The following is a 22,109-nucleotide window of genomic DNA, read 5'->3' on the forward strand; positions in this document are numbered from 1 at the left end:
TAGTATGCAATTCGAAAATTGAATACAAAATATTAACTGGGTAGATGTCAATGATCGAAATGATCAAACAAAAGTTTCGAAAACGTGTGGCCTCGCATGTACCAACACATCAGGATGAGAATTATGAACCAACAACCTGACTAAAATAATGAAGAATAACCACAAAAATTATTTTTATAACTTTTAAAGAAACATTACCGTTTTTGACCCTAAATTCAAACTCTATTGAAGAAGAAGAGAAACTGATATGTGGTTTAGGAGAAGGGGACAAAGATGATAAAAATGAAGAGTGATCGAGGTAATCTAATTCTTCTTAGTTGATTGAATATAAAAACCCTGCATTGTCTTTATAAGATTTTCGTATTAATTTTTCTTTTGGTAAAATGTTAAGATAATCTTCTTATTAATTGTTAGGGTTTCAGGAAACAGAGATGACAGAAGCTCAAAAACTTTAATCAATTTAAGTGACACGAGTGTTATATTTTGTGAAGTTAACTCACAAATCACAATTTTCTAACAAAAAATACTTACTATCAGAATTGAGATAAAAATATTGAAAAATATGTAACAATACTAAACTTTTCCCCAAAGCAGAAGCAACAAGGAAACAAAAGAGTAAAAAAAAGTTGCGCTATTGCTTTCCCTCATTTCCTTGCTCTCCTGTGAAAACGTAGAAATGCTTTTCGAATGTGTTTTTTGTTAGTCTCCGTAAAATGCATGTTTCAGTTCAAAAACATGCATAGTGTAAACGTCAGATATTAGCATTTGCTGTTTTAAATCAATACGGTATATATGCAGTAAAAATGTTTTCATTCTTCTAATGTATTTTTTGTTAGTCTCCGTAAAATGCATGTTTCAGTTCAAAAACATGCATAGTGTAAACGTCAGATATTGGCATTTGCTGTTTTAAATCAGTACGGTATATATGCAGTAAAAATGTTTTCATAAAAATGGTATAGATCATTTTTCCCACGTCAAAAGACTGTTCTGTCTAATTTGGAATATACTTTCAACAATTTGCAATATAACAAAAGGGTATATACCATTTCTGTTTTTTTTTAAATTATACCATTTTTATTTCAGAAGTGGGTTTTATTTAATTTGCACTCAGTAGTATTAAATATATGAAATTGATTCAGTTTACCGACTTAGCAAGGTTGTATTTTCTCATTTTTTGGATTATGACACTGTTTTTACTTTTGCCTTATATACCAACAAAATAGTTTTGTTAAGTTGCAAAGAAAATTTGATTGAAAATTTATACTATTCGAGCCATCATCATTAAACAATTTAATTGAGTTTTCACATTTTAATATTGAGACAAAAAAAAGTTTTAACATTCTCAATAACCTTTTGCACCAAAGTTATATGTTTAAAAATAAGGTCCTTTTAGCTATAAAATACTATAGTGAGTTAGTAACACTTCTTTCACGATTATCATCATACTGAGAGATACGTTTAGAAGAAGAAGTACAGTAGAACCTCTATAAATTAATAATGTTGGGACTTTAAATTTTTATTAATTTATAGAAATATTCATTTACAAAAGTTTTCCTTTTTGGATTTTTTTTTTCTTATATTTTTATTAATAAAATAAAAAAAATATTTGATTTTACCGTATATACATTATTTAAATTTTAGAAATTTGACTTTCATATTATTTTATTATCTTATTTGGTGTATATTTTATGTTTCATCGAATTGTTATGTGATTTTTGATATATTTTTACTAAATATTATCAAAATATCAAAAGTATTTTCTTTGTGAATATAAAACAACCAATATAATGTTTAGTTTTTACTTATATAATTAAAAAATATATAGAGATAGATTATTAATTTATGATTTTAATGGGACTATATATTTACATGAGAGTTTTAAAAATATTATTATCTTATTATTTTATAGATTTGTGTCATATTTTACATTGGCCCAAGTTGGGACCGATGAAATTTATTAATTTATAGAGATTATTAATTTATCGAGTATTAATTTATAGAGGTTCTACTGTAAAATAATGATTGCATATGTTTAAAACACAATAAATTCCACCACAATTCACAACTTTTAGGTTTTCAAGAACGATGACAAAGACACAAATGCAAAATCAGGTTAAGTTCTTAAAATTCATGTGTTTGATGGTCATATAGCCAAACAATAATATTTAATATCAATAGAATAACACGAAGTTATGATTAAACTTAGAGGAATAATTAACTGCACACTAATATTTATATGTCATACCGTACTAAAAAGATAGTTTTCAAATAATAAAATACATCTATTGTGTTAAAAATTAATTTATATTAATGAACAACCTCTAAAATAAAAAGGTTAAGACATTCTAAATAAAATAAAGAAACATAGCAAAATGATAAAATAAAAGCAATATAACAAAATATATTTTCATAATTATAATTCATGTTATGTTATATATTATTAATTTTTTTAACTTAATTCAATATTGCAATACCAAACATATTCAAAATGGTTTCAGTCTTAAAACCGGCATTCCACAATTGATTTCAAATTGATGACATAAACTTAGCATGATATTTTTTTTTTTGGCGACACTTAGCATGATATTTATAAGTGTGTTATTGGAAAGAAGAAATTTCATATACATTTATTTATAACAATTTTGATTTTTTATTCAAACCTGTATACAAACAAAATAATTCCAAAATAACTATATTACAGGCTACCATTATAATTCAAAATGAGTTTAAAAATCAAAATAATTCTACAATATCTGATATTTATACAACATACATTTGTAAAAATTTAAAAGCACGCGCGGAAAATGATCTAGTTGATTATAAAACTGAAATAACTGAACAATACATATCTTTATTAAATCATCGAATACTGGAAAAATATGATTAATTTGTATTTCCTTAACAATTTTTATCATTAACATGTAATCACATAGTCTTTTGCCTTCTTCACATCAATCTTTTTTTCTGTTCATTACACACAATAACAAAAAAACACAAAGATATAAATAAATGTTAGAAAAAATCTATATACTGAATGAATATAAAAATAACTATATACAATTTAGGATTATTGCCAAAACTTACTCGGTCCACATTCCGCAGCACATCTAGGCCAACATCCGAGTCTATCATGTATTGGACCCGTTACACAAATGTTATAACAAATCTTGAAACAATCTCCCCAACGTCTATTGATGACTTCTGACTCAACTAAAAGATTTCTGAATATCAACACCATCACCATAAATACAACTATTCTTTTCATCTCCATTGTTTTTAGAATACAAAAATTTGTTTTCTCAAAAAGAGGAGTGAACAAATATATATTTATAATGAACCTAACATTTAGTCATACGTTACATCCGAATCTATTTGGTCAATGGTTTTAATGGTCATAATCTTTAGTCAAACCTTTTTTTGTCATCAATACACATGGTCAATAGACTATGCAATACATCTTTAATCAAATCTTATATTATACTATAAAATATTATTAATAATTAATTAAAACACTAGAACTTTATTAAGATAATTATATAAACAACATTATGCAATTAGATATGTTTCCAAAAACTCAATAATTAAATTTTAGTCTAAATAATATAAAACATTGAATCTTACTTCTTAATAAAATTTTAATAATTTTCTTTCAAATTATTTTAAAAATCTCTCTTATTAAAATATAAACATTTTAATGAATCTAACATTTAGTCATATGTCATATTATATAACCTCTTTTATTAAAACAGAAACATTATTATTAAAACAGAAAAAAAAATAATGGATCTAACATTAGTAATATGTTATATTATATAAAATGGCACTGATAATTAATTAAAATAGTTGATCCACTAAGATAATTAAGGAAACAAAATTATAGTACTAGATATGTTTCCAAACGACTCAATAATTAAATTTGAGCCTAGACAATATAAAACCTCATTTTATCTTTATTATTATATAAAACCTAATAAAGTTAAACACACATAATTTTAATTTGCTTACACTTAAACAAAGTTATGGTTGGTTGGAGCGGTAAGAGTTGTATTAGCTTTATTTTATCTACATTTTTTTCTAAATTATCAAACATGTTTCTATATTAGTTTTTAAATTACAGCTCAAAAATAATCAAATCTATAAAAATCACATTTCTAAAAATAATTTCTTTAAATAGTTTTTCTATCATTTAAATCTGTACTATTAAAGTAGGATCCTATTGTTATTTTTACCTTAACATGTAATTTTTTTTACTAACATTGTATGTTTCATTAAAGGCAATCAAGTAATATTAATAACACATATATATTGGATCATTTTTTTCGGATCCAGCTCACTGTCCATTTCAGATCTCTCTTGGGTCATTTGGCCGATTAAGAAATCATATCCAATTCTCATTTTTTTTTTCTTTGGGCCATTAAGTCCAAGTTCAAATAATTTGTTTCCAACCATTCTTAATTTTTTTTCCTTTTCTTAATATAATTTAAGCATTCATAAAAAATTGAATTTTTTCATTGAAAAGTATAAATCTTTTTTAAAAGTATATAATTTTTTTTATTAAAAATATTAACCACATAATAAAATCAATTTATCAGAGTTATACTAACTTAATTCATTAAAGAAATAAATTTTAATTTTTTAAACATAAATAGTCATTTAAAATGAAACACGATAAAGAAAGATAAAAAAATTAAGCCTTTTATAAAATAAAACACAAATATATGAAATATTACATTTACTAAATATTTGTTAATTGAAAAAAAAAAACTAAACTCGCGCTTTGAAGGCGCGGATCAAAATTTAGTTTTTATTAAAAACGTTTTAAGAAGTTATATTTTTATTAAAAAAGTTTTTCAAAGTTTTATTTAAATTTTTTACATACGCTGTGAAAACTTTAAAATTAAAAAAAAAAGTTTATTTTTTTTAATTAAAATTTTTAATAAAAAGGAAAAAAAAAACGTTTTTGAAAAAAAGTTTAATAAAAAGAAGGAAGTTAGAATATGACAAATATTTATAGAATATTTTCTTAACTGAAACTTCCATATATAACCTAATATAATCAAATGATAACTGAACCAACCAAATATCAGTACAAAAAATAACATATCTGATTAAAAAAACAAGATAATGTTAGTTAAAATAATGACATAAATTAATTACTATGATTTAATTACTTTGTAAATATTATTACACGTACATGAGCATGGGAAAATAACATAGTACTTTATATTTTGAAGGAAACAATAAAATGTTGCATTGTTCCGACTAAGGGTGGGCACCGATATTCGTTTGGGTTTCGGTACGGATATATTCAGGGTCTAACTGGTGACCATTAAAGGAACATTAGGAATGAGTAGGAAAAAAATGCAGAGGAATAAAATTATAGGAATGGAAAGGAAAATTATTCCTCATCAATTTTAGGGAGGAACAAATTTGTTCTATATTCCTCTAAAATAAAAGGAATGAGAATGAATGAAAAAGAAAAATCATTCCTTATAAAAGGTAAAATAAAAAAGGAATAACAAGAAATACATTATTCCTTTTCATTCTTTGGTCAGTTTTGGATTTTCGGGAAGAAAGATTGAAGTTTCGGTCGAATACTTATAAATTTTGGTTTAAATTCGGATATCCATTTAAATTATCTAAAAAAAAAAAATTTACCTTAAAATCTTTAAAGTTTAAAAATAATATTATTTAACATATAAATTTGAAAAATGTATACTAAATAACTAAAATAAAACATAAAATTGGTTCGGTTTATATATTTGGGTGGAAAATCAGTAGGTATTTCTAGTGTTTTGAGTATTTTTGGATATTTTCAGATATTTACTTTTAACTATTTTTCAAAATATTTAGACAATTCCGAACATTTTTGAGTATTTTAAATATTTTTTATATTAAATTTTAAAATTGTCAATATATATAAGAATATCAATATTTTCGTCAGTTCTGTACTTTAATTTTGAAATTCGAATTCTTTTATTTAATGATATTTTTTTTATTAAAAGCAATTTACATGTGAAATTAAATGAAAACAAATTGGAAAAATAGCCATTAATTGTCCTATTTGAGCCGAAGCTCTCAATCGAATATTTGTATTTTGACATAAAAGTTAAAATCTTTATTAGTTTATTTTATTGAATAAGATATCAATCATGATAGTGTTAATACAAAAAGAAAAATAGCAATCGTGATAAACCAAAAAAAAAAAGGTAGAATTATGAAAGAGGGGGTTTAGAGGATTTTGGTTTACAGCAACACGTTAATCCTTTACAGTAGCTTCCAGGAAACCCTAAGTTAGCGCAGAGTGTTTTGCAGTCTGGTACAGCTACAGGTGAACATACACCCGGGCACTTTGGATCATATATCTCTGCTCTAGCTTCTGATCCTGTAAATAAAATGCATGTTTTATAACCAAAAAAAATCATGAGCCATTCATAACTTTAATTCCTGATAATCATAAGCATTAATCTTATTTTACGTTTCATCAAAAAAAAAAATCTTATTTTCGTAGACTGACCTGTTGTAAATAGCATAACAATGATAGAAACCGCCATGATAACGTATGGAGATTTCCGACTATTCATTACTTGTGTTTTTAAAATTCTTTCTATGATATGGGTAAGATCTCTTGTGAATCGTTTTTTACTTGGGTGTTTTTTGAAGTAGTTCTAGTGTTTTGAACCTCCTAATATAGTCATATTTTGATATATGAGTCGTCATTATCTCCAATAAATGAGTCAAATTTTGTTAAATGAGTCAAATTCTGCTAAATGACTTCGAATACGGTAACTTTGACTATTTCTTACCATGCATGAATCGGATGCACCTCATTTTTGTCATGTAACGTATTATCAAGGCAAGAGTATCAATCATAACTCATATGATTTACTCAATCACAATAATCACTCCCTCATATATTCTCCTTATTGGTGTATGCCTGATCTTCTCATTTATTATTTGATTCATACAGCACTGTGTAACTCTCAATATATTAATTTGATTCAGCCCGATGTTTTGATCGAGTATTTGTTTTTATATATAAAAGTTGAAATACTTCATAGAGTTAATTTTATTATATAAGATAGCAATCTGATTAACAAAAAAATACAATTATGGATGAGGGCTAGCTAGCTACTTGAGGGGTTAATTAGAGAATTTTGGTTTGCAGCAACACGTTAATCCTTTACAGTAGCCTGCATGAAACCCTAAGCCAGTGCACAGTGTTTTGCAGTCTGGTACAATTCCAGGTGAACATACACCCGGACACTTGGGATCGTATATCTCTGATCTTTCTTCTGATCCTGTATTATTATATTATTATATTATGTTTATAACCCAAAAACAAGCACATAGTAAAACCATAAACCAAAGCTATTAATATAGTTTAATTTTATACTGTACTTTAGAATTATATTTAAATAATAACATGACAAGAACGGTCTTGTTGTTTCATGTGTGTGTGGAGAGAGAAGGAACATTCGTAATATTTTTCCAAAATTCATCTTTAATTGTGAGTAAAGGTAGGTCGGTTCCTGATAATTATAAGCACTAATCTTATTTTACGCAGTTGACTGACCTGTGATCAAAAAAATAACAATGATAGAAACCACAATGATAGCGTATCGAATTCTCCGACTATCCATTACTAATGTTTTTTTAAAGCTCCTTGTTATGGTAAGGTCCCTCGAGAATCGATTTTATCTGGAGTAGTATTAGAGATTTGAAGCTCCTTATATAGTCAAATTTTGATAACGAAGTCCTGTTAATTCGCAAGAAGTTAGATTAACTGTAAAGTAGATGCATTTGCTGAAAACATTAATTAGTATATGATTTTTCCTTTTGGCTATAAACAAATTAGTATACACTATAACTGACTATTTTTAATATCTAACGCTGTCCAATGCTCCCTTGCCTTTTGTCATCTAGCTTGTCTCCGAGCCTTTTAGCTTTTAAGTTAGAGCACCTCCATTAGTGTACCTCCATTAGTGTGCTTTTGAGAATATCTCAACAATTAACAAAAATAGAAAAGAAAAGAAAATAAGAAAGAAAAAAGTAAAAAGTTCTCTACAAAGGCACTTTTACATACGGTTCTCATATTTATTTGACAGGTGGATGGTTGTAAGTGGTTTAAATTATTTGAAAGCATTGAATTTTAATTGTACAATTTTGCTTAATTAAAGTATTATTGAAAATAGAGTGTAGTTGGAGTATTTCTTATTTCAAAATTCATCAGCCAATTTAAAGTCACATGGTCTCAATTTGTTCATGTTAGATCATTAACGCTAAGATTTCAAAGATACAATAAAATAATTAAAAAGAAGACAATTGATTTTAAGATAATATTTTAGTTAATATAAAAACTAAAAACTGGCTTATATTTTGATATTATCGATTTAGATTTATTTTCATATTTTAAAAAAATAAATATATAAATAAATATTTGTAATTTGCTTTTTAAACAAGAAAATAATTTGGTTTAACTAATTTATAATTTTATTTTATCTAAGTTTAGTTACTACCATTTAAATTTCATTTTCTGAGAATAATTTTTATTTGATTTTATATAGGATCATATATAAATTAGATAAAAATTATTTAGTATAAAAAAATAATTTAATATCAACCTTTTGACCAAGATCACTGTCCAAATAAAACATTTAAAATTACTTATGGAAACATATATGTTACTTATTAATAATCACAAATATGACAGATCCATTAAATGTATAATATATATGCCCAAATATAAATTTATAGAATTTACATACCATAAATCAGAGAAAATGAAAATGAGGTTATATATCTATCATATGTCAAATTTTAAGTTATTATTAAAAATATTGAAAATCAATAATATTTTCTATCAAACAGTAAAAATTGCTAAATATGCATATAAATAAATATAATACATATTTAAAAGCACCTTTGTAAATTTTTTAAAGATGTTATATATTGAGTAACAATTTTCTAAATATGCATATAAGTCAAGTTTAAGAAGATTATTTACATATTTTAAAAGAAATTCTTAAATATACATACAAATTACATGCAAAAATTTATTTACATAGATATGAAGGCATTTCTGAATTCAGAAAAATAACAATTATAATTTAGGAAGATAGCGTCCACCAAGGTCTTCCTAAGTTTCTTTAAGAAAAATTGTTTTCTAAAAAATATGTTGAAAAACAAAAAGATTTGAAAACTTTTTTTGAAAAAAATCGAAAATAATATTTTTTGTTTTATTTTTCACATTTTAAATATTTCTTTATTTTATATATTAATAAAATAATTAATTAAAATTATAAAAGAGGACATAAATATCATTTTAAAGAAAAAACATTTAATAAAATTTATTTGGTCACTTTGACATTTAGAGGCTATTTAGAGAATAAAATCTAGAAAATAGCTAATTAGGAGATTTTTGTGACAAAAAAAAAAGCTAATTAGGAGATTTACCTAATATATATATGTATTCCAACTTTTCATGTTCATAACTTCATATGATACAAGAACTTCTAAGCTTGATTTCGATCTTTATTTTCATTAGTTTAATTTCCAGTGAGATTGAAATCCGTATATTCTAACAACGAGTTGCGGCATCTTTTAGCAACATCAATAATGTCAACCACTAAATTTTCATCTCTTATATTTTCTTTGGTGATGGTAACTGCCCTCTTTCTTATGCCTATAATTTCAGGTAATCATTTATTTATTTACAATTAGATCATTTCAAGCACAATATATAACTCGTTGGAAAACTGAAGGTAGGATTTTGTTACAATTAAATTATTTGAAATGAAAAACAAATATGTTTAGATGTTTTAGTTTCAACAAAGATGTAAAAAGAAAATTGATTATACAATAGCTAAAATCGCGTAAATGTGTGATGGTTATGAACAAAACAGGGCAAATGGTGCCATGTCTACCCGGGGAATGTACAAACTCATCAGCCTGCAATTCAGCTTGCAAATCTAAAGGATACAGAGGAGGGGTTTGTGTAAAGATGGATATTGGCGCAAAGAGCGGTGCTTGTTGCTGCAGACGTAATGTTGAATCTCAAGATTCTTCCATGTCTTATGATGCTAATGTCCTCATTCCTAACTAATTCATTATTTTATAGATATGTAATTTTTATTATATGAATAAAAACATATAATCAAATATATATGCTTGAATATGGATTTTATATTCCCGTTGAACAAAGGGATCATGTACATTACTTGAGATTTGAGATCCAAGCTCTATGATACTTACAGCGCCATATAAAAGATCTGCGGGTGGTCTTTTCGTACTAAAGGCCCAATAATAATCTTTATCAAAAGCCCAATAAACCCTTATAAAAGACGATGAACAAACAATCAAAACCAGAAAACGAAATCGAAAAATTAAAACTTGGTGAATAGAATCGATCGTTAAAATCCTAAGAATGGATCCAAAATCGGCCGAGTTTACAGCGGATAATCCGCTTCACATCTTAGGATTCGAATTCGAAGAGCTATCCGCCACCAGAGTCTCCGGCCGCCTCGCCGTAACTGACAAATGCTGCCAGCCGTTCAAAGTCTTGCATGGCGGCGTATCCGCTCTGATCGCGGAAGGACTCGCCAGTCTCGGCGCCGGAATCGCATCTGGCTATAAACGTGTAGCCGGTGTACATCTGTCCATCCACCATATCCGACCTGCTGCCCTCGGTGAATCCGTCTTCGCCGAATCTTTTCCGGTCTCCGTCGGCAAAACTATACAGGTAATCTACATATATACGTATACTTGTTCGCTCGTATAGAAAATATCACTGTTTATTTAGATGTTTTTTTTGGTCAACGACATATAGATATGTTAGTCTCTAATTTAATAGAAGAAACTTGGTCAAGGATATACACTATTAAATTTACCCAAGTATAAAAAATATATTCACGATTAAACATACGATGTTTTTTTTCCGGGTTTTGATTGGTAAAAAGGTGACAAGTTAGTAGTTAGTCATCAACTCTATGTTTTTAATCAGTTGATTATTAAAATTTGAAATATGTTTTTGATGAAACAACGAAATGGAAAGAAAACTAGTTATGTTAATTTTTTGTGAGTCATTTCGTGTTATATAATGAAATGAAATGACTAGTGAGTTGTTCGTGGGACACTTTGATGTTTTGTTAACATGCATTTGACTAAACGTACGAAACTCTTTATTTTAAGATATTTTATTGGTTAAAAAAAAAGATATTTTATTCCAAATTTACGAATAAATGTTAGGTATGGGAGGTTCGGCTATGGAAAACCAAGGAAACGGAGAAGAAGAAAATGATATCAACATCCCGTGTTACTCTCTTGAGTGGTTTACCTGTACCGGACCACGCTAAAGATTCTTTGGACCAGCTCAAGAAGTTTGTATCCAAGTTGTAATTTTCATTTTGTATCTCTCTGACTCTCACAGCCTTGTTTGCTGGGAATAAAGAACGGTTTACTAGTTTGGTGGTTGTATTGTATTGTATCTACCAAACGATTACATAAATTTCCCCCAAGTCTTTATTTAATCTTTGGTCTAATTTGCAGATCATTTCATTTAAAAAAATATATAAAGAGAATATCTTGTTAGAATGTCCAAATGGTACTGAGGGGGCGACTGGTTTTCCCGCTACCACCCGCAAACGCAGCTTTTGCGGTTGTCGGCGGTTTGCAACAATCACTCAGATCGCTTCAAACCGCTCCGAATCTCATAAATTCAAAAGCTGGCTCCAGCTAGCGTTTGCGGTTGCGGGAGGATAAAATTTTTTTATTTTTTTTTAAAACAATATATATACAAAAGTAAAAATATTTAATAAAAAATTTAAAATTGAAATTATGAAAATATTAAAATATATCTATTATATTTTAATTAATATTATAAAATTTTATAATAAAAACAATTTCAATAAATTTTCAAAAATTAAAATTATAACTTTCTAAATAGAAATTTTATATTTATTATAATTTTATGATTTTTGATATTTTTATAATTATATTAAATTTAAATATTGTTAATTTATTATTTGACTATTACCGCATTTGGTAGTTAACCAGTCATAAGTCACCCGCAAACACACCAATTTTTAACCGCAGTACCAGTCGTACAAATCTCTTAAAACCGCTAGAAACCGCAACCGCCCGCATCCACAAACTCCCGCAACCGCAACCGCTGCGTTCGAACCAGATAGAGAGAATCTTTCAATCCATATCTATGTGGTTAAAACATCATGCCATTGTGTCAATCCTAACGTCGATGCCGTGTCGTTCTTTTCCTCACACACTAGATCATGCCATTTGACCAAAAAAAAAACAGAGTAGTATAAAAAAGCGGCAAAAGTGAAAATGAATCTATGCGCCCATCAGGTGTTCGACAGAATGCTTCTGTGTGGAGATACGGCGACGAGGTTGAGGTTTGCTGTTTCTTCTTCTTCTCCAGTATTAATGGCGGAGTTAGCTGACTTGAAGAAAAGAAACAAGAGGAGATCTGTGAGGATGATCAAATGCAGAGCTGACGGTGGACGCGTGACCGTCGGCGACGACGTGTTCTCGGTTACGACTTCTTCTAAGTATGAAGTGGACTATCTGGGTCAAAGCACCAAGGGAGATTTGAATCTCAAGCTTGACCCTCTCCACTCATTTGGTATACATCCTCCTTTCCATTGTTGCTAGTTTTCAAAACTGAAACTGGAGTTTTAGAGAACTTTGGAATTTAATGTATTGGTGTCTGGTTAAGGAATTTGATACTTATATGCTAAAGGTCGAACCTTGTTGTTGTTGTGGGTGTTGTTTTGTTTATTGAGGTGAATAAGAGCTAAAGCTCGAACCTTTTCGATGTGGGTGTCCCGTGGACTTGTCTCGATATAGGAGCAAATGCAAAAGCTTACATTTTATATTTCCTTTTTTTTTCTTGATGTAGTGTCATGATAGCTTTGTATTATCCATGTAGGAAATGGGCAGGCTACGTTGGAGGGTCCAATTGAGGAGGTAGCGAGGACAGAGGCTCAAGCTGCTGAAAATTTGATTAGAGAGTTGGGTATCGAAGTTCGTTTTCTAATCCTTGTAATTTGTGTGTTACATATTCTCTGAATTTTGAGTTTGAGGATAGCTTTGTATGGTTTTTATAAGGACTTTGTGATGATCATTCACTGGTCTCACACATTCATGCCTGATATTGCAGGGTCCTTTCTCTGCGCAACACTCTCCTCGTGGTATATTTTGTAGTCGTACACTGAATCTACGGTCTATTAGTGTAATCGGATATGATATGGATTACACTTTGATGCACTACAATGTCATGGTGAGTTCTTCTCTTCTCATACTCTATGTATGCAGAAGATACATCCATAATTGACGCGAATGTATGGCTTTGTTCAGGCTTGGGAAGGAAGGGCTTATGACTATTGCATGGAAAATCTAAAGAGCATGGGTTTCCCTGTTGATGGACTTTCTTTTGATCCAGAACTGGTAATATGTTTATTCTTGTGATGGTTGAAGGGTTCCACATTGTAGTATCCTCCCTAAAGTTTTTTTGTAGTGCTAAGCCTAAAATACTCTGTCTCTTATTATAGGTTATAAGGGGTCTCATGATCGACAAAGAGAAAGGTAATTTAATCAAGGCTGATAGATTTGGATATGTGCAGAGAGCCATGCACGGTACAAACATGTTATCAAATAAAGCTGTCAGGTATGGTAGACTTTTCAACACTATTCAGTTGCGTAGTCTTTGTTCTTTAGGAAGCCTTATTCTCTTATTCGATTTATATGGGTGAAAGTGAGATCTATGGAAGAGAGTTAGTTGATCTTCGGAACCAGAGCCGTTGGGAGTTTTTGAACACATTCTTTTCTGTTTCAGAGGCTGTGGCTTATGCGCAGGTACGTTCATTTATTACGAGAACTAGTTGCTGAATATTGTTTGTTTATGTTGGGGACAATCAACCATTTTCAGATGGTTGATAGATTGGATGATGGATTTATTTCAGCAGATCTTGGCACTCTTGATTACAAAGGACTGTACAAGGTTATTTGCTTCACAGGACCTAAATTTCATTGAATTGAAAGCTTTGCATATTATTTACCTGTAATCAATGTTTTCAGGCTGTTGCAAAGGCTCTCTTCAGAGCACATGTTGAAGGACAACTTAAGGTTTATAGTTTGTCCATTCTGCAATTAGTCTCTAATAAATCAGGTTTCCCAGGCCCCTAATTAATGATAGTTATCTTGCAGAGTGAGATAATGTCCAAGCCAGAACTATTTGTCGAGCCAGACCCAGAGTTACCTTTAGCTCTTTTGGATCAAAAGGAGGTAATGTTTCTGTCTTCCCAGAAAAAGTGTCTCATTATGATAGGTTCATTTGTTAACGTCCGTACTGTTCGCTCACAGGCTGGTAAAAAGCTCTTGCTTATCACAAACTCAGATTATCACTACACAGACAAAATGATGAAGCATTCATTTAATAAATTTCTTCCCAATGACATGGACTGGCGAGATCTTTTTGACATGGTGAGCAAATTTATCAACAGAGTAGTTTGCAGAAGGCTTTTAAACTTATGTTTCCTCGTCTGCCGACTAAAAATCATGTATCCACATAGGTGATAGTTTCTGCGAGGAAACCAGAGTTCTTCCAGATGTCACACCCTTTGTACGAGGTTGTGACTGGAGAAGGTTTGATGCGTCCATGCTTTAAAGCTGAAACAGGTGATTTCTCATTGTTTGATAATACTTCTGTGGAGAAAGCTATTTTTTCCTTTTATCTCAATGTTTGTCTCGCACAGGAGGTTTATACTCAGGAGGAAGTGCTCAGATGGTAGAGAGTTCTCTCAATGTTCATGGAGATGAGATTTTGTACGTTGGTGACCACATCTACACTGATGTCAGCGTCTCCAAAGTCCATCTCAGGTGGCGAACTGCACTGATTTGCCGTGAACTGGAAGAAGAGGTTTGGAAAAATTTTGTTCTGAACTATAATCAATAAATAACAGAACTTGGAGGGCTTTGTCAGTTGGTTTGGTTTTGTTTCTTTGCAGTATATGGCTCTAATTTGTAGTCGTGGTCACCGAGAAGAGCTGATTGAGCTTATAAATCAAAAAGAAGTTGTTGGGGATCTCTTTAACCAGCTTCGACTTGCTCTTCAAAGACGAAGCAAAGGACGTCCTGCTCAGGTTTGCTCATCTCCTTACAAGATCTAGAGTCCTGTTCTCTTCCTCTGTTGAACACAATGGCTAGTATGATCAGATAAGAGAAGATAGATTTGTGATGGATATTGCTCATAAAGGTGTTGGTTTCTCTTTTCTTTCTAGACACTCGCTGCTACCAACTTGGATGACCAAGAACTGACAGAAACCATGCAGAAGCTTCTCATTGTAATGCAAAGACTAGATGACAAGATTGGTCTAATGCTCGAATCAGACGGCGAGCTCTTCAACAAAAGGTTTGGAAAAAGTTAAAAAGACGAACTACTCTTTAGTTAAATGACTAGAGAATCACAGAAACGAATGTCTGACCCCCAATATTCTTGAGTTGTTTACCAGATGGGGCTTCCTTTCGCGTGCGGGGTTGTGGGACAAAAGCCACTTGATGAGACAAATCGAAAAGTATGGATACCTCTTCTCTGCATTGCTGAACAACTTGTAATCTCTCACATTTGAATCACGCTTACTTCCCTCAAAATTGGTTTCAGGTATGCTGATATATACACATCAAGAGTCTCCAACTTCCTCAACTACACACCCTTCATGTATTTCCGCTCACAAGAGCAGGTAAATAACTCAGAAACAGATTGTCAAGAGTACAGTACAAATCAAATTTGAGGCATATTTTAATTAAACTCATTCATGTTGTGTGTCTCCACTGCAGTCACTGGCTCATGATTCTCCCCTTCCTGATGTGGCTATGGAAAACTAGCAGTTGTCTGTGCCCAAACTTGAGGAGGCAGATTTGTATGTGTTTATCTTTTTGTAATGAAAAACTGTCGAAAGAAGTGTAATATTTTATGTATAAAATTTGTATTTCCTATTCTCTGAACTAAAGCTGATGCTGGTCTTGGTTGGTATAAATATGCCATCGTTTTGATTTATCTTTTGTGTTTCTGCTTCACACTCTTGATTGTGCAAAACAGCAAAAGACTAATTGTATAAAACTTTTTGAATTCGTGGTTATTGGTGAAGAAGATGAAAGTTATATAAAAAAGACGATGTTAACAGATTGAATTGAAGCACCCAAAACGCAGCGTTTTACCACTTTCGGTTTTATATTAATTAATTAGTTGAAAGTTTTTGCCGTCTCTCCTCTCTGTCTCTCCGAGTGGCTTGGATTCGTTTCTCGAAGCAAAGTCTCCGACTTTCAGACCGTACGTGGTCTCTCTGTCTCTCTCCGCCGTTATCAAAGATACCCTTTTTCGATTCTCCCTCTCTTACCAAACTCCAACACTTTGGTCTGTTTCATTTTAGGTTTTTTTCTTTTTCTTTTCCAAATCATCTTAATCTGATTTGCTGTGATAGCATTTTATCAAACTCCTTACTCTTTGGTCTGATATAGGTTTTTGTTTTTCAGATTCGAAGGTTTTGTAGTGATGGCTACGAAGAAAGTGATAGCTATATGTCAAGCAGGTGGACAGTTCGTAACCAACAAAGATGGTTTATTAGTTTACACCAACGGAGACGCTTACGCCATAGACATCGATCATGACACATCATTGAGCGACTTCAGGTCCGAATTAGCTGAGAATTTCGGGTTTAGTTGGGAGACGATGACCCTCAAGTACTTCCTCCCTGGAAACAGGAAAACCCTTATCACCATCTCTAAGGATAAGGACTTTAAACGCATGGTCAGCTTCTCCTTAGATGCACCTAATGTTGAAGTCTTTGTCTTACCTGAGGAATCTAAAGCCATGATTGTGTCCAACATGCCAGCTAGTAGGTATGTGTGTTTCTACTTGAGAGAATGTGAAAGTTCTTGTTAAAGAACATTAATGTTGCTGTGATTGTCCTAGTTTCTCACACCTAATGGCTGTTAATTGTGTTCTAAAAATCAGTCTAGGTGGCCCTTACACTGATTTTTAGAACACAATTTGTCGATTTTTTTAACAAGATTAGAGTGGCTTTGAATACATCAAATTGTATTCTAAAAATCAGTCTAGGTGGCGCTTGCTTGCCTAGTCGGCAAATCAGACATAAACGAAACGGTTTTTCTAAAACTAATTTTTAAAAATCGCATAATCAATAATCTCATATAAAGCACCTAACTACCATCGGCCTAAGCGCCTGCATAATCAATAATCTCATATAAAGCACCTAACTACCGTCTAGTGATTGACATTGTTGAAGATCATAACAACTGATGTGTGAATTTTTTGTTTTTTTTTTTGTTTGAGCCAGGTCAAGTAGGACTACTGCATCTGAAGCAGTGGTACCTGTAGTTTCTGCAGGAGATATTGTTATGAGAGATGACAATGATGATGATATAACAACTAATGATTTTCAGATCGATATGGGAGTAGTAATGCCTGACATAACCAGCGATTTCCTTCAAACCGACGACAAACAACACATCAAACCCGCACAGCAGTGGGAGAACACCATCACCGGCGTCGACCAAAGGTTCAGCAGCTTCACGGAGTTCCGAGACGCATTACACAAGTACTCAATCGCCCACGGGTTCACCTACAAGTACAAGAAGAACGACAGCCACCGCGTCTCGGTCAAATGCAAAGCGCAAGGCTGCCCCTGGCGCATCGCCGCGTCGAGGCTCTCCACCACGCAGCTGATATGCATCAAGAGAATGAACCCGAGGCACACCTGCGAGAGAGCCGTAGTGAAAGCGGGTTACCGCGCGGCGAGAGGCTGGGTTGGGAGTATTATAAAGGAGAAGCTGAAGGCTTCTCCTGACTACAAGCCTAAGGACATTGCAGAGGATATAAAAAGAGAGTATGGGATTCAGCTGAACTACTCTCAGGCGTGGAGAGCTAAGGAGATCGCTAGAGAGCAGCTTCAAGGCTCTTATAAAGAAGCGTATACTCAGCTTCCCTTTCTCTGCGAGAAGATTAAAGAGACTAACCCTGGTAGCGTTGCAACTTTCGTGACTAAAGAAGATTCTAGCTTCCATCGTCTCTTCATATCGTTCTACGCATCTATAAGTGGGTTTAGACAAGGCTCTCGCCCTCTACTCTTCCTTGACAGTGTTGTCTTAAACTCAAAGTACCAAGGGGTTATCCTTGTTGCTACAGCTCCTGACGCAGAAGATGGAGCGTTTCCAGTAGTGTTTGCGGTTGCGGATACTGAGTCAGAAGAGAACTGGGTTTGGTTCTTGGAGAGTCTCAAATTAGCGTTGGCTGATTCACGGAGAATCACGTTCGTTGCGGATTTTCAAAACGGTTTGAAGAATGCGTTGCCTCTTGTGTTCGGTGACGAGCACCACCATCACGCCTATTGCCTGCGACGCCTCGCGGAGAAGCTGAACACTGACTTGAAGGCTCAGTTCTCTCACGAGGCGAGACGGTTCATGCTCAGCGACTTCTACGCAGCTGCTTACGCCACGCGTCCTGAAGGATACTACAGTTCTTTGGAGAATATAAAGAACATTTCTCCTGACGCTTGCGCTTGGGTTGTGGAGAGTGAGCCTCACCGTTGGGCTAACGCTTTGTTCGAAGGAGAGAGGTATAACCACATGAACTCCACTTTCGGGTTAGATTTCTACAGCTGGGTCACTGAAGCGCACGAGCTGCCTATAACTCAAATGATAGACGAGCTCAGAGCGAAGCTGATGCAAACGATCTACACGAGGCAGGTGCAGTCCCGGGAGTGGGTTGGGACAGTGCTAACACCAAGTAACGAGGAGAAGCTGCGGAAGGAGATGGAACTCGCTAGGTCGCTTCAGGTGTCGCGGCCTCACGATAGCTTATTCGAGGTTCATGGTGGTGAATCCATCAATGTAGTTGATATCGACCAGTGTGATTGTGACTGTAAGGTGTGGAGATTGACTGGTTTGCCGTGTAGCCACGCGGTTGCGGTGATTGAGTGCATAGAGAAAAGCCCTTATGAGTACTGCTCTAGGTACTTGACATCGGAGAGTTATCGGTTGATGTATGCTGAGTCTATTAACCCTGTCCCTAACGGGGGGATGATGTCGGAGGAACAGCCTATTGAAGGGGTTGTTTCGGTGACGCCGCCGCCCACTAGGAGGACACCGGGGAGACCAAAGAGTAAGCAAGAGGAACCGGTAGACATGATCAAGCGTCAACTTCAGTGTAGCAACTGCAAGGGGTTGGGACATAACAAGAAGACCTGCAAAGCTGGGTCTGAGGTACAGACGGAGAGACAGGATTAAGACAAAACATAGTTATGGTTAGCTGACTTGGCCCAACATTTTGGTTTTTGTCCCTCTAGTTGTTGGTTTTAGGTGTGGAAGGTTGTGCGACCAAGCGAACAGAGACCAACCAGCACTTAATCTCTGCTTTTAATTGGCATTAAACTTGATGTAGTTCACATTTTTGTCATAAATTTTTGGAATTACAGTCCATATTAAACAATTGCTTGAACATGATAAATTGGATTCATTACACAGCTTTATAATCTCACTTCACAGAATCAGCCACACTTGTTAGAAACTTCCAAAATTGCCAACAACACTTGATGTTTTACTTTTACTTGTATAATTCCCACCCGTGAATAGGGCCAGAGCCTATAATAAATTGCCAGCAACAGAAAAGATATAAAAATGTGAAAAAGAGTGTAAATCTCTACCAAGAAATCGACTCCAACCAGTCAGAGGTGAACTCATAGGCCACGAAGGTAACAGCACCAGCAGGAGCAGCTTTCACAGTGGATGGCACAATGCCTTTGTACAGACCGTGCCACCCTTCAGACATTAGAATCTGTTTGAGACCGTCTAACATGTTTCTGTATGCACGTCGCTCCACTCTGGCTCCATATCTCGGATGTCTCTGCAAACCTTCAATCTGCAACAACATAAAAAAAGCAGTACTAAGATTAATTGAATATCTTTACGAAGAATCCAATGGGTAAAGATTAACAGACCTGGAAGCGCTTTTTAACCACATCAAGAGGATGGCAGACGAGTTTGGCGCTAGTGCCAGCTCCAAGACCACAAACAAAAAGCTGGAAGCTAGAAAGGTTGGTGTCCACGTTGATAGGGTTATTGGAGGATAACATGCGTCGGTTCCAGTCCTGGTGAATAATCAAATGCCCTGATTGTCTGTCACTAGAAATAAAGAAAGACAGATTATTTAAGAAGACTCTTACCATCATCCAACGCTTGAACATATCGTAAGTGCCAAATTGCAGGCCAGCGTAAGGTACGATTTCAACAAGTGTTGGTGTTAATCCATTATACAATCCTCTTATGCCTCGAGATTTGATAATATCGAAAAATGCAGACCTCATTGTTGGATACACCTGTAAACAGCCATCAATCAGTCAAATATGGTTGCAATGTCACTTAACAAGAATAGAAAAATAAGAAGACCCCTCGGAGGCAAGAGATTTAAACTGTATTACAGGCTTCATAAGTCAAGAAACAAAACCTTAGGCTCCCCCTGCGAGGCCAATATTGTCCTAAGAAGATCAAAGGGGTACGATCCTAGCGTAGCAGCACACCCTGCTAAAGCTCCACTGACGAAAGATAGATAAGGGCTCAAATGCATATGATCCTCTGCATTCCAAAAGTATACAACCAGTTTAGGTAACACACTGATCTCCAAATTACAACAGTCATTCAGCCAACATAATCTGAAGAATTTGCCTAGAGTGAAATTCTCTTTCACCAATAACAAGAAATGCAACACGATGTAGGAAAGAACAGAATCATCTACCCCTAAGATAGTCATGTGAAAACAACAAAAAAGACAACGCACTAACAATCTACAAAGTACCATATCTAGAAGAAAAAAAAACCAGAGTTACTATGTAGAGTCATTACCTGTTTTAGTAGAACCAGATGCAAAAGATTTCAACTTATGCAGTACTGTAAACTGAATTGAAGTATATGGCATGACCATAAGCAAAGCTGGCACATTCCCACGCCAAAACCCCTGAGAAAAAAAACATCAGAACAAAGAACAAGACCTTCATGCCACAGACCTTAAAGCAAAGGTTTTAGGAAACGGAAGTGGTCTAAGAGACAGACCCGGAAACCTTCTTCTCTAAAAATGTCTTTAGTAGCCTGTACCATCCCTGTATACTTAGATGCTCCTGACAAGTTCCCCCTGACCACAGACCATGAACTCGTCGGTTCTAGCTGAACCTGCAACCACACATTAAAGCTTCTTCAGCCATCTCCACAGATAAAGGTAATCACTTTCCTAGTGAATCCAAATATTCCCAGATAAAGTAGAAAAAGAGCTAAACTTTATCAATGGGGTATGAAAGAAGAGAAAGGCAATACCTGAAATCTAATCTTAATGACATCAAGCGGAGAAGTAACAGTGCGGGAAACACCACCGGAGATGGCACCGGCGGAAGCATCAATCAGGGCACGTTTAATCTGTCCGGGATCTTCGACCGCCTCCGTGGAACTCATTTTTTTCTTCTAGGGTTTCGTCTCTACAAGCTAAAATCAATTACAAAACCCATCTCATCAAATATAAAACCTCACAAAAGGAAAGAGATCAATTTCACATCAACATTGGAAAAAAAGATATCATCTTTATCTTCCGAGAGATTTTACCAGATAACGAGAAGGAGCAGCGACATTTATTGACGACGATGGTGATCTTGCGGGATAAGCACAGAAGAAGAAGAAGGAAGGATGAGCCTTACAGGAAGGTTGTGTTGCCGCGGAATTGGGTGGTGATAGAAAAGGATTCGACTTGAAAAAGATTATAAAAAAAAAGTTGGGAGCTTTTCTTCAATCTCCGTCAACGATCGTGTGCTCCTCCGTATCCCAATTTAAACGCACTAAAACACTTCTTTACAGAGTTAGCCCCTTTAATGTTCTGTCGGTTTCATGAAAATATCAATTTTATGAGGACAAAGCTAATATCATTTATTTTTAATAAGGTTTCAACTTGCAAAGGAACTTGCAAAGGTTGCTCTTTTTTTTTTGACGTGCCTTTACGTCTTCTGAATGGGTGAGGACTACTCACTGTAGCTTCTCTC

The 22,109-nt window shown here is 33.4% G+C and overlaps 6 protein-coding genes across 9 annotated transcripts; 4 read left to right on the forward strand and 2 right to left on the reverse strand.

Annotated features, from left to right (window-relative positions):
• Positions 1-6,215: 6,215 nt before the first annotated feature.
• LOC106305647 (putative defensin-like protein 80) lies at positions 6,216-6,584 on the reverse strand. The gene is made up of 2 exons (XM_013741999.1): positions 6,518-6,584; positions 6,216-6,385 (listed from the first exon to the last, which is right to left on the reverse strand). Exons 1-2 carry the CDS (start codon positions 6,582-6,584, stop codon positions 6,216-6,218), a joined length of 237 nt encoding a protein of 78 aa, XP_013597453.1.
• Positions 6,585-9,512: 2,928 nt separating this feature from the next.
• Positions 9,513-10,171, forward strand: LOC106305527 (putative defensin-like protein 83). The gene is made up of 2 exons (XM_013741891.1): positions 9,513-9,697; positions 9,906-10,171. The coding sequence occupies exons 1-2, from the start codon at positions 9,619-9,621 to the stop codon at positions 10,103-10,105; spliced, it is 279 nt and encodes a 92-aa protein (XP_013597345.1). The 5' UTR covers positions 9,513-9,618; the 3' UTR covers positions 10,106-10,171.
• Positions 10,172-10,361: 190 nt separating this feature from the next.
• On the forward strand, positions 10,362-11,509 carry LOC106304592 (1,4-dihydroxy-2-naphthoyl-CoA thioesterase 2). Its single transcript, XM_013740996.1, has 2 exons — positions 10,362-10,741; positions 11,248-11,509. Exons 1-2 carry the CDS (start codon positions 10,427-10,429, stop codon positions 11,395-11,397), a joined length of 465 nt encoding a protein of 154 aa, XP_013596450.1. The 5' UTR covers positions 10,362-10,426; the 3' UTR covers positions 11,398-11,509.
• A 740-nt stretch (positions 11,510-12,249) lies between these two features.
• Positions 12,250-16,038, forward strand: LOC106301921 (5'-nucleotidase domain-containing protein 4). 2 transcript variants are annotated; one of them, XM_013738408.1, is made up of 17 exons: positions 12,327-12,640; positions 12,947-13,041; positions 13,178-13,297; positions 13,375-13,464; positions 13,569-13,684; positions 13,773-13,872; positions 13,946-14,017; positions 14,095-14,142; positions 14,224-14,301; positions 14,380-14,499; positions 14,589-14,694; positions 14,772-14,935; positions 15,024-15,158; positions 15,297-15,427; positions 15,528-15,590; positions 15,677-15,755; positions 15,853-16,038. In XM_013738408.1, the coding sequence occupies exons 1-17, from the start codon at positions 12,343-12,345 to the stop codon at positions 15,898-15,900; spliced, it is 1,863 nt and encodes a 620-aa protein (XP_013593862.1). In that variant the 5' UTR covers positions 12,327-12,342; the 3' UTR covers positions 15,901-16,038. The 2 variants fall into 2 exon arrangements, with proteins under 2 accessions (XP_013593861.1, XP_013593862.1); XM_013738407.1 differs by having other exon boundaries at positions 12,250-12,640; positions 15,677-16,038.
• A 242-nt stretch (positions 16,039-16,280) lies between these two features.
• LOC106306283 lies at positions 16,281-19,556 on the forward strand. 3 transcript variants are annotated; one of them, XM_013742843.1, is made up of 3 exons: positions 16,281-16,445; positions 16,549-16,914; positions 17,373-19,556. In XM_013742843.1, exons 2-3 carry the CDS (start codon positions 16,568-16,570, stop codon positions 19,318-19,320), a joined length of 2,295 nt encoding a protein of 764 aa, XP_013598297.1. In that variant the 5' UTR covers positions 16,281-16,445; positions 16,549-16,567; the 3' UTR covers positions 19,321-19,556. The 3 variants fall into 3 exon arrangements, with proteins under 3 accessions (XP_013598297.1, XP_013598298.1, XP_013598299.1); XM_013742844.1 differs by having other exon boundaries at positions 16,281-16,429; XM_013742845.1 differs by having other exon boundaries at positions 16,298-16,345.
• On the reverse strand, positions 19,515-22,079 carry LOC106306285 (mitochondrial thiamine pyrophosphate carrier). The gene is made up of 8 exons (XM_013742846.1): positions 21,679-22,079; positions 21,397-21,561; positions 21,139-21,255; positions 20,932-21,043; positions 20,537-20,664; positions 20,256-20,408; positions 20,031-20,180; positions 19,515-19,951 (listed from the first exon to the last, which is right to left on the reverse strand). Exons 2-8 carry the CDS (start codon positions 21,529-21,531, stop codon positions 19,733-19,735), a joined length of 1,014 nt encoding a protein of 337 aa, XP_013598300.1. The 5' UTR covers positions 21,532-21,561; positions 21,679-22,079; the 3' UTR covers positions 19,515-19,732.
• Positions 22,080-22,109: the final 30 nt, after the last annotated feature.

The sequence above is a fragment of the Brassica oleracea genome, chromosome C7, assembly GCF_000695525.1.
Source record: "Brassica oleracea var. oleracea cultivar TO1000 chromosome C7, BOL, whole genome shotgun sequence".
Lineage (NCBI taxonomy): Eukaryota > Viridiplantae > Streptophyta > Magnoliopsida > Brassicales > Brassicaceae > Brassica > Brassica oleracea.

What these genes read in the sequence shown, in the direction of transcription:
- LOC106301921 (XM_013738407.1), top strand. Translation starts at nt 12,343, where the DNA reads ATGAATCTATGCGCCCATCAGGTGTTCGACAGAATGCTTCTGTGTGGA. An exon ending in TTAGAGAGTTGGGTATCGAA is followed by an intron (nt 13,042 to 13,177) that starts GTTCGTTTTCTA and finishes CTGATATTGCAG; the next exon opens with GGTCCTTTCTCTGCGCAACA. An exon ending in GCAAAGGACGTCCTGCTCAG is followed by an intron (nt 15,159 to 15,296) that starts GTTTGCTCATCT and finishes TTTTCTTTCTAG; the next exon opens with ACACTCGCTGCTACCAACTT.
- LOC106305647 (XM_013741999.1), bottom strand. Translation starts at nt 6,584, where the DNA reads ATGAATAGTCGGAAATCTCCATACGTTATCATGGCGGTTTCTATCATT. An exon ending in TGTTATGCTATTTACAACAG is followed by an intron (nt 6,386 to 6,517) that starts GTCAGTCTACGA and finishes TTTTATTTACAG; the next exon opens with GATCAGAAGCTAGAGCAGAG.
- LOC106306285 (XM_013742846.1), bottom strand. Translation starts at nt 21,531, where the DNA reads ATGAGTTCCACGGAGGCGGTCGAAGATCCCGGACAGATTAAACGTGCC. An exon ending in TTAGAGAAGAAGGTTTCCGG is followed by an intron (nt 21,044 to 21,138) that starts GTCTGTCTCTTA and finishes TTTTTTTCTCAG; the next exon opens with GGGTTTTGGCGTGGGAATGT. An exon ending in ATCTGGTTCTACTAAAACAG is followed by an intron (nt 20,665 to 20,931) that starts GTAATGACTCTA and finishes TTTGGAATGCAG; the next exon opens with AGGATCATATGCATTTGAGC.
- LOC106306283 (XM_013742843.1), top strand. Translation starts at nt 16,568, where the DNA reads ATGGCTACGAAGAAAGTGATAGCTATATGTCAAGCAGGTGGACAGTTC. An exon ending in TCCAACATGCCAGCTAGTAG is followed by an intron (nt 16,915 to 17,372) that starts GTATGTGTGTTT and finishes TGTTTGAGCCAG; the next exon opens with GTCAAGTAGGACTACTGCAT.
- LOC106305527 (XM_013741891.1), top strand. Translation starts at nt 9,619, where the DNA reads ATGTCAACCACTAAATTTTCATCTCTTATATTTTCTTTGGTGATGGTA. An exon ending in TCTTATGCCTATAATTTCAG is followed by an intron (nt 9,698 to 9,905) that starts GTAATCATTTAT and finishes TGAACAAAACAG; the next exon opens with GGCAAATGGTGCCATGTCTA.
- LOC106304592 (XM_013740996.1), top strand. Translation starts at nt 10,427, where the DNA reads ATGGATCCAAAATCGGCCGAGTTTACAGCGGATAATCCGCTTCACATC. An exon ending in CCGTCGGCAAAACTATACAG is followed by an intron (nt 10,742 to 11,247) that starts GTAATCTACATA and finishes AATAAATGTTAG; the next exon opens with GTATGGGAGGTTCGGCTATG.